We start from the raw sequence: 11,292 nt of genomic DNA on the forward strand, positions 1-11,292 counted from the left end.
CGGCCAGAAGCTTACATACCGTCCACTTCAGACATTTTAATGTGAAGTATTTCTATTTGTTTATATATTCATATATACTGTATATGTATGGAGGGCAGATATCAGTATGACTTTTTTATTGCTGTCTATTAAAGCACGTATGTATATGTTTCTTGCTGACGACACTGTGGCGGAGAGGCTCAATGCCATAAATTGGCTGTTTTGATTTGTTGGTAAGCTACACGTTCCACCATTACACCAGGTATTAGGAGTATACCTCATCCCTTAACAGCTATCATACGTCTGAGCCACTGCACCGGCGTCATGCTGGTCTGTGTTCGTCAGCAGGGATTTGTGGTACATCTCTACACAGACAGTACTCTGCCTTGTGGTTTCAGTCTAATGCAGCAGAGGTGCGGTTGTATCAAAGAGGTGATTTAATGGTGTCTCAGTCACAGAAAAACCTGTTATTTGATAGTGAGTACTCTGAACACTGGTTTAACTACTAGGCCTATTTTGTAGTGGAAACACAATTATTGTTATACAAACTATCCCAAAGAAGAACACTTTCTGAGTAAGTGAAAAAGAAAATAAATGAGGCTCTTGCCGAAGGAAAAATCTGCTTTATTATTTACACAGTAGCCAGATAGTCACTACACCACTGTCTAAAGCAGATTAACAAGATCAGCTAAATCACCCATGTCCCAAAATATAATCTTATAGTTAACAAAAGGTAATAATAATATGAAAATAGAGTAAAGCATGTATAAACATTCTGTGCGTTTCTTTGTTTATAAACACGTATTTTACCTTATTGCACATTTTTACTCTTTTATTCTGTAAAACAAGACAATTCCTCCAGATAAATCACTCAATGTTCACTGCCTGTTCTGTACCATGTAATGTTTCTACTGACAATGATAATACTATTACCATATGTGTCCAGCAGGTGGCAACATTGGCTATGTTCTTTATGACACAATAGCCTTAATCAAGCTAAGTAATGCAACCTTCTCCACTATTGGGTATACTTGTACTTGTTACCTTTACTTGGCATGGTCTATAAAACCCTGAGACTAATTTTAAAAGACAAACAGATTTTTAAAAGATTACAAAAATCTTTGTGTATAAAACGGAAGTCTTTCTGACTGCAGACCGATGTCAGCTATTTGGCCACACTGTCAAAACTAAGTTGTGCTATTAATTGATTTCTTATGCTTTATTATGAATTTCTTTGTGTTTTTTATATGTATTACTGCAATCCGTGTGTCCAACACAAGTTTTCCTTCCAGGACAAATAAGTGTGAAGTGAATTTACCCAGATTACTATTGCCTTCCCTTCACTGTGCACACTGGCCTCCACCAGAGAGATGAGATTACAATACAAAGTTAAATACAGTTCTGATTTTGTTACAGAGGATGGTGCAAGTTTAAGGTTTTATCTGTGACATGTTAAGGACTGTAACTAATCTACAGTTATCTACCCTGTCTGTCTTGCCAGTATGAGTCAACACAACGACGGATTATGGCTCCAAGAGGTTTAGCAATAGAAATCCAGCCCATGCTTATGCTTCTCATCCAAGGAGTTGTTTTGGTGATCTGAGTCAGATTTAAATATGGACCTTCTCTGGAGCCCAGGGCTTTGATGAGAGGTGAAGAGGAGAGGCCCGGAGCTGTGTGGTGGATGCAGGGTGGATGTAGTGGCCTCATCTGGAGCCTGAGAAGGCCAGCCAGGAGAGGCACTGTGGGAAACGGCCCCACCGTGGAGGTTTGCAGTGAGCTTTGAGTCCAAAAGAGTCTCCCTCATCTGCTGGTTCTCCCTGGTTGCTGCCTGCCACACCACCTCCAACTCTTCCTCTACTTCCCTGGAGGAGAGAGGAGGAGAGAAGACAAGGAAGTCAGTCAGTCAAGTGCAAGCTGATAGGGAGACATAAAGGAAATAAAAATACACAAGTTCTGAAAATGTACTCTAACAAAAAAGAAAGAGAAAACAATACTAATGTGTAGACTGACAAACTTGAACCCAAATGATTAGCAAAGAAATGAAATGCAGAAGAATGAAAGAAGGTGAACAGACTGAGGTAGTGCTAATACATTGAAGGTAAGTGTGTGTGTGTGTAGTAGTAGTGAGAGAAGGTGCTTTTAGGTTGAACAACAGGTGACAAGCAGCATTGCTGTGGTCATGAAGCTCATTCATACGTCACTGTGGCTACAGTAAGTGATCAGGCTGACCACAGGAAGACCTAAAGGTATATCTCTACTTTCTTATACAATCCTGAGACATCTTCAGCCATCACTAATGGCTGATTCACTTTCAGTGTATCGTGTCCTTTGAACCAGCGTCAGAGTATCTGCTGATTTCTACTGTGCAAATGCCATCTTCATCACGACTACAGCAGACAGCGGTGACATCCTGGGGACACACTGCAGTAGCTCACACAGCCCCATTTCAAATTTCTATCTACATCGTGCAGAACAAGAGTACCTCAGGAGTGCGTAATCCTCACTCCTCCTTATCCAAAAACTCTGGGCTGCTGGGAATACAATTGTATGCGTCATCTCCTTTCCCAATTATTTCTCAAGTAGTGCCTGAAGCATTGTATTTTTAATCATGGCTGTAGTTCACAGTGGTGGGACTACAAAATGACGAGTGTGGGCATGGGTTAAATGGAGGAGATGGGAGTATGCAATAAGATTGAAGGAGATCTTTTAAAATTGCATCACTGCCCTCAAACACCCTCAGAATGGTCAGCCAAAAAATGTACCCTCCTTGTTATAAGTGGGGTGGCCTAAATATTACAAAAATACCTCTCATTATATTGCAGTGCACTTCAAAAACAGCGCAATCTACAGCCTCCAAAATTATCATAACATTGAATCAGCACCTCAGCAGTTTCAACAAAAACTGAACTTTATAACCTTCATATAGGGAGGATTTATTACAAGACAGCTGTATTAAAGCACATTTGTTTTAGCTAGATGTACCTAATACATGGCAACTAAGTGTAGTTTCACTTTTGTTTTCCTTTTTTCTATTTACATTCTAAAATAATGGTCATAAAGATTAGTATATTATATTATTTATATTATTATTATATTAGCTGTGTGTGTATGTGTGTGTGTGTCTGCATGAGAAAGCGTACTGGTCAGTGCCAGTAGCCACATCAGCAAGTGTTTAGCATTCTGCTTGTCACAACAGGAAGTACAGATCAGCTCAGGTACATTAATCTGTTACTGGCCAAACAGATGAATAAATCTCCGTTCAGCAAAAGGTTTGATATGATCACTCAATCAAATGTCTTCCTGTCATGTAAAACATGTAAAAGTACTGCTAGTACGCCCAATCGTACTAATAGCCAGATTAATTGAGCTTGTGTGCCTGGTTTCTGATAGATGTACCAGATATTTTAAGAATTACTAACTGCTTGTAATCAAACTAATTTCACTGTTTCAATATGGCACACTAACTAGAGCAAGCAACTGCTTAATGCTGCAGTGGCTGAACAGCAGGCTGTCTAGCAGGGTAACTGAGTGACAGAGGCAGACAGTTTACACACCAGCGCCGCCAAGAAAGCTGAAGGGAGAGTCCAGATTTAGCTGAAATGTGCTGAATAAACAGCCTTTAGTTTAACATATCAGTTAATAAGATTTTGCTGGCAATCTGGGGTTTTCGCCAACAGAACATTAGTGTTGTACTAATGGTTGAGTTGACACGCAAAATCACTTTGATTGGCAGTGTTCAAACCTGGTCAAATAAAACCTCACTTAGGATTGGATTAAACCTCATACATCTCTCTCTCTCTCTCACACACACACACACACACACACACACACACACACACACAAACACCAGAATGCCACCTTCTTAAATTAGAGTTCATAAATAAAACATCAAGCTTTTTAAAAAATCAGTGTGCCTGATGGCTTTAAACCCCACTGGCCACAACGCTCACCTTCATGTTAGTAAGGATCTTTTAGCTAAAGCACAAGAGCGCTTTTTCATCAGTGTTTCTAAATAAAGCAGAAATCATTGGGCTGTGCCAGGGTGTTACACTGCAGATCACATGGGAATAACTGTCAGAGCGGCGTGATTGTTAAAGGCTCTGACTTGGAAGTGTTCACGCATTCAAACTCAACTGATGCCATAAAACTTTTTATGATCTTCCAGATCAGATGGGATGAGGCTATCTCAGCCTAATCAGCTCCATGAGAGATGTGATGGCATTTGAGTCTGGTCGCACCATGGCTATTAAAATGAGCATAATGTCTCAAAATGTAAAAGAGAAAAAAATTCAACCATGCAAAATGTGTTCTGTTTCCTGGGCTCAGATAAGTAACTCTACACAGCTATGCAGTTGTCAAGCTTTTGTTCAGAAGACCCTTGTCAAAATCATTAAACAACCTTACCTTAACCCGAAACTTAAAATGCCCATACCTAACCATAATTTCAACCCTTGCAATAACAATATAAACCATAACCAGTTGCCTTACTTACCTAAACTTAACCAAGAGCAAGATCATTTTTTTGTTCTTAGTTAGGCCCTCCCAAAAAGGAACACTTTATATGACAACTTTTGAAACAATAGACGGAATAGAAATAAATACAACCTTTGCGAGCTTAAAAATGTTTAGGTTATGTTGAGACCCTGTCAGTCGTTGCACTTTGTCCATTACTTTTCCATACAATGGACTAAATATTTTGCTCACTAGCTGTAAGGCCTTCACCTTCACAATACTTTATATTTTGATAAGATTGTGCTGACGCATTTGCAAACCCAGCAGACTGGACACACTGGAAAATAAACCACAGCCATGATAGTAATGCTGGAAAACTGTGTATATGTCCAGTCCTTTGGTCTGTTCTATACATCATCACTTGCCACTTGCTAGCTTTTTCCGGAGCTTTCAATCGCATATCACGGTCTTCATCAGTGAATGGAGTAGTCATAGAGTTTTTTGTATGGTAGAGCTGGCCTTAGCTTGGTCAAGTGATAACATGTGATTGTATATGGGTGGGAGATCATAACCCGTCTCTGTCTGGGGTTATGATCTCTGGGGTCGGAAGACTGGCCCACTCGATCTTTCTCCGGCCATTCACTGACTTTTACCCTTTTCCAGGCGATGCTGTCACTGGTCACATGATAACAGGTAATCACATATGGTCAAAGTTCCCTGCTTAACTCACATGAAGCCAACTGAGCCAACTCCCTGACAACTGAGAAAACTCCATTCACTGATGAAGACCGTGAGATGCGATGTAAAGCATCAGTAAAATCTAGTAAGAGGACCTTAGGTTAGGTAAGATTATTTTGTCAACCATTCCCGAAGGTCGGGAAGGTTGGGATGTGGAAAGCACCGTGGCCAGTGGTTGTAAAGCTGTTTTTTTTTTTTTTCCAGACCTGATGGTTGCAAATGGCTTAAAATTACCATTTGTGCTTAGCGAAACTCTTCCTTCATTAAATAAAGGTTTGGACAATATGTCCAGGCCAAAGAACAACAGAACAGCACTGAAACGACACTCTCTCACAATTCACATAATTAAAAAAAAAAAAGAATTTATTATTACATATCCACATTTTTTTTCTCCTCCCCCGCACATAATCCTTCACACATGCACATACTCATACACACTTGCATACACATATATATTGAAACAGAGCAGTGTGTGTATAATTAATGTTTAATTTGATGTGTTTTCCGTGTACCTTTAAAGTTTCATGTTGACATTCAGTGTTAAAGTTGAAGTTTCTCTCTGCTTGTACAGTACACGATCAATTCAAACATCATTCCAGTAAGGCTGGTCATGTGCTACCTCTCATTGTATTTATGCTTGTTGGGTTCTTTTTCAAAGTGCAACTTAAACAAAAATGCGACAAGTACAGTACAGTTGTTGGATGAATCCAACAACCTACTACTTCACGCAGAGAGGGAATGGAAGAGGGATAGTGATAATGGAAAAATAAGCTCCAAGGAGACAGCACGTAATCACCTGTGTGTGCTGTTATTGTTATAATTGCGGATGCATTAAAGCTCTTCTGTCATATGTTCACACGTCAGCAACTGAGGCAATCAGCTGCCCTGTCTGGACTCAGTTAGCCACTTATTATAGTGGAGGAAACATCAGCATAACTGTATATAAACTGTGTATAAACACAAATGTTGTACATGTGTATTTAAAATGAAGTGACAAGCTATAGACCCTTGTCTACAGCCTGCTGGTTTGAAGAGGATGAACGTGCTGTTCCTCCACCTTCTGGCTCAAAGCTACAGTAGAAGAGGGTAAAGTTGGGTTGATACATGTGTTAAAAATGACTAACGATGACTCAGTTTAGCAGGATTCAACAGGTATACAGTAAACCACCATGTATGATGCATAGATAAGGATTGGGGATGCACTGCTGAATCCGCTGCTTTTCTGTCTTAAAACAGAGAAACAAAAACCAAGACTAGAGTCTAAGGCCCTGCTAGCAGCCTGACTAGCAGCATGACTGACAATGACACAGCTAACATGCTGATGGTTAGCAGGTATAATGTTTACCATTGTCACCATCTTAGTTTAGCGTGTTAGCATTTGCTAATTTGCACAAAACACAAAGTCCAGCTGAGGATGACGGGAATGTCATTAGTTTTTGTATAAATATTTTTTTGCCGTGCTAGTGGCATGGCTCTAGGGATGGCAATATCTGGTGTTCCAGACTGAAATATCTTAACAACTATTGGATGGTTTGCCATGAAAATTTGTAGAGACATTCGTGGTTCCCAGAGGATGAATCCTAATGACTTTGGTAATCCCTTAACTTTTCATCTAGCGCCAACAGCAGGCCAAAGTTTTCACTTACTCAGGAAAATTTCTCTACATCTGCTAGATGGTTTGCCATGAAATTTTGTAGAGACATTCATGGTTACCAGACAATGTATTCTAATGACTGTGGTGATCCCCTGACTTTTCCTCTAGCGCCACCATGAGGTTGACATTTGTGGTTCTGAGTCAAATGTCTCAACAACTATTGGATGGATTGCCATAAAATTTGGTCATCCATACCCCCCTCAGGATAAATTGTAATCATTCTGGTGATCCCTTAACTTTTCATCTAACGCCATCATCAGGTAAAACATTTTTATTCATCCAATACTTTGGTTTCTCACCAAATACCTGCAAAACAAATGACATTCCCATCAGCCTCAGCTGCACTTTGTGTTTAGTGCTAATTAGATAGCGTGCCAACATGCTAAACTAAGACGGTGAACATGGTCAGTTCCACGTTAGTAACAAATGTATTGCATAGGATAAACCCCTTGGATAAACTTCAGAGACACTGTTCAAGCAGTAATTATTCATTCTGGAAAAAAATATGACCATGGTTGTTCTCTAACCTATTCAAGTAGTTTTTGTTGCCTTATTTTTTACCAAACCTTAACCATCGTAGAAAAGGTTTGAGTCGTAGTCATCTGGGCACTGTTTTCAGAATCAAGACGTTTCGGCTCCCATCCGGAGTAATTCTCAATTGTGAAAATGGTTTGAGAACTCAAAAAACACTTAAAAACACTTTAGCAGGACAAGATTGGTTGTAAATGGGGTTTAAAACACAGTATTTTCAATTAAATTTCAATTCACTGAGCCCATCTGAGACCACAAATTCATCTTGAGACCATTGACTTGACTATGTGTGTGTGTGTGTGTGGGCGGGGGAGAGATTCTCTCATTCTTATTAAAGTAAGGATTAATTAATGATGTTTCTTTGAGTGATGGACTAAAAACACTTTGTCCCTTGTCATCCGTGAGTACAAACCCTCAAAAACTCCACCGTCTGATAATTACCCCCAACCCAAACAGCATGTGCACATGCGTTACCCATGGCAACCACACTCATCATTGCTTCCTATGAAGCTACTCAGACAGAACACAAAGATAAATATTGCAGCTATGAGAGATGGAAAATTTAACAGCAGCGTGTCTGTTTGTGTGTGTGTGTTTTGGTGGCATACCTGTGACCTATGGAGAAAAGCTCAGGAGCAGCTCGACTACCCCAGTACATCTCCATTACAATTACAGCTTTAGTAAGCTGCAGCCATCTCAGGATTTGGTCTATCGCTCTGCAACAGAACAACTCCCTCCTCACCATCCTTGCCCTGGCAGCCCAGACACTAACATTATTTAGTGTTATTCAGAGCAGTCGGGTTTATAAGGCAAGTCTGGTTGTGAGACCGCCACAGGGAACAACACAGGCACTAGCATTAGACAATCAGTCCTTAATTATCACTTCAAGCTGTTGCCCTTATGTTCCATAACTGAAGAGAAGTGTGTCATTTCAGTACAAATACAAATGGAAAATGTAATAGTCCTAGATCCTTAACACATTTTGCAGAAGTTTGTAATTCGTCCAGCATGCTTTGGGCAGTATGCAGACGTCATTTACATCAACTTTTTTTTTTAAATAAAGGTATTCTGTCCTGGATTTATTCTCCATACAATAAGCTCAAATATGGCTTCTGTTTTATGAAAAAAAGCATTTTGTTATTGAATTGCAAGGTCAATTATATTGTACAACTATAAGCAATAAGCATGTCCACTGTGGTTTATTTCAGTAGATTTAAGACATGGTATCTCGGTGCTGATTGCAACTCTACAAACACATTATGGATTATCTATGTGAGCTGGGTGCTGCTATTGACAGAGAATTCCTACTGTGCGTCAATGCCAGACTTCACCCTCGACTTGCTTTAAACCACAAAACAAACCTTCAGGAGAGAGGCTGGAGAGCAATGGGTCCAGAAAACACAGTAGCTACTTTCGCAAAGGTCGCCATATAATCACCACCCATCACTGTCAAGTTCATGCGTCTTTGTAGTACTTTTTAAAAGATGCTTTCTTCAGACTACTGAGTCATTACAAGGAAGTACAAGTTATAAAAGACTTGGTCACTACATGACCCCCACAAGGAATAGAGCACCTGAGCCTTTCTTGCAACCTATGATGACAGCTACCAAGAAACAAGTAACCCAAGAGGAACAGAGAATCAGCCATGATCCTCTCTGGTCCTCTCTGCTCTGCTGGATGCAACAGACTTAGAACCACTCCTGAACCTGTTGGGAAACCAAGGGATAATTAAGTACTACTAAAATGTGTTTATCAGCATTCATGGGCTTTAGCATTAATTATGCATGAGGTTCCAAGTGTGTACACCATTAACATAAAATAATGTCAGCGATTTTACACTGCTTATTTTCCAGTGTGTAAAAACAGGAGAGATTAAGACTGCAGCAACTACAAGCTCCAACAGGCTTGAAAGGAGGAAGACTGAATTTAGATCAGTTTCAGAACTAAATCAGTGTTTCACCAAGCTGAAACAATTTCTAAATAAACACAAGTTTACGCTGCATTTAATAGTCCGGCGCTGTTCCCTCTGACTTTCTTAACACTATATATACTATTTTCAATTCATTATAAATGGAATCTACAAATATTTTATTTTCACTACTATAGCACAAAATTTCATAAAACTATTACAAATACGTTCTTAACTCACTAGAAACCCATTCTCAAACAATTCTCAGTTCATTCTTAATCCATTCCATCAATTTCAACCAATTATAATGTGTCCTACATAAAATACTGAACTCAGTCAATCCCACAACAAATTATAAATGTACTGCGAATGGATTATCTAATCATGTTCTCAGCCACCTGCCTGTTGAAAGAAACAAGCAAAGATTCTTTCTATGTTTTTGTGGCTGGGTATGGGGAAAGCAGGACTGCTTTTAGTGGGGAAAAAAGTGATGTGAAGGCACAATCCCCTCCTGAGCTCCTGGAAGTCTCAGGCAGTGCTGCTTCTCTGGAGGCTACGCAGAACTCAGCAGGCAGGCGGCAATCACAACCTATCAGCATCTCTACTGCTGTAGCACGGGCAGAATACAAAGCAGTGGATCAGAGAGAAAAGAGAATGAGGCAGAAATAGATTTTTCCTCTGTGTGGAGGTGACAAGTTTGACTTGAGCCGAGTGGATCGCTACTTGGCTGAACTCCTAATGCCCTAGCTGAGAACAGGGGAAACCTGGTTTCTCAAAACCACAAGTAGGATAGGAACTCACCACCAACTACTAAACTGATAGTTTCACATTTTCACTGTGGCTGGTAAACTAGTCTGCTCTAGCTGCCATCATCTGAAGGTCAGTCAAGGCTTCACCCACATGCATCACAATGACTTGCAGGGTCCAGGGTAGGGTGCATGCTTGGTAAAGCTGATCTGGTGGTGAATGCAGTTTCACAAAGCCAGCAGTACAGCAGTTGGTAGTGTGATTGTGTGATTTGTCATTAAGATGCCGTCAGGGCAGAGCAGGAGAGAACTATCTGATTAGCTAGCTTTCATTTGATAGCAGCAGGCAGCAGGCCCAGAGGCCGAGCTAAAAACAGACATACTAACAGGGGAATAAAGGGGAAATGGTAGATTGTTTCAGGAACAACAAAGTACCAGTCAGGTTTTTCAAGGGTGCCACACTGTAGCAGTAAGGATATCTTAAAATAATCTCCTCCTGAAAATCAGTCACAACTCAAATGGTTAGTTACATGATGTTTCTCTTTTTTTTTTTCCTATAACCACGTAATTATGTGTGCTACAGACATGTCCTTGCATAATGGCCGACGTTCTGAGTATTTTGGTAGACACAGTGCTTCCCTCACCAGGACAATTCAATAAGCTTAATGCAATGGCCTAGGGTTATCATTTACAAGCAGCCTTCATTTACAAGATTGCTCGTCTCTTCTTATCTTCTGACGTATTGGCATCAAGTACTATCTCAAAAGAATCAAACATATATATGTGTATGTACAAGAAAAATACACTGTGTACATAAATACAATACATACAGTATGAAAAACACGTATTTTCTGTCCAGCACTATCGCATTTACCCAAACCAATTATTGCCCACCACCCTATGTTGTTTGTCACAGCAGTAGGCCTTCCTCTGTAATTCTAAAATAAAATGCTTCTAGCACTACTTATGCGAATCCTGTTGAAAAGCAGATGCGGTTGCTCCACCCCCAGCAATCCAGCATCTGTGAATGAGAATACACAGTGAGGATTACAGGATTGGTAGAAATGGATGGCCCTGAGGGAGTTAACTGAGAAATTTAGAATGGAGCCGTGTGATCTGCTGTATCCAGTGGTTTACGGGGATGTCAGCATCTCTCTCCTGAACCTGCCGATGAAAGTGGAATTTGCACTGTACAAATACAGAAACTGTGGAGAGTACATTGATACACAGTAGCAAAGAAGTTGATGTCTTGCTTTAGAGAAGTGATGTGTTGTAATGTG

At 40.1% G+C, this 11,292-nt stretch overlaps 1 protein-coding gene across 5 annotated transcripts in view; it reads right to left on the bottom strand.

Annotated features, from left to right (window-relative positions):
* Window positions 1-582: 582 nt before the first annotated feature.
* cep89 (centrosomal protein 89) overlaps window positions 583-11,292 on the bottom strand; it is a 55,877-nt gene continuing 45,167 nt past the window's right edge. For 4 of the 5 annotated variants that reach the window (XM_044199656.1, XM_044199642.1, XM_044199667.1 and 1 more), the window contains exon 17: window positions 583-1,844. In XM_044199656.1, coding sequence (XP_044055591.1) covers window positions 1,520-1,844 — 325 coding nt within the window. In that variant the 3' untranslated portion in view covers window positions 583-1,519. The remainder of the gene's footprint in view (window positions 1,845-11,292) is intronic. The other variant, XM_044199674.1, reaches the window with a different exon arrangement.

This window comes from Siniperca chuatsi, linkage group LG1 (assembly GCF_020085105.1).
Source record: "Siniperca chuatsi isolate FFG_IHB_CAS linkage group LG1, ASM2008510v1, whole genome shotgun sequence".
NCBI lineage: Eukaryota > Metazoa > Chordata > Actinopteri > Centrarchiformes > Sinipercidae > Siniperca > Siniperca chuatsi.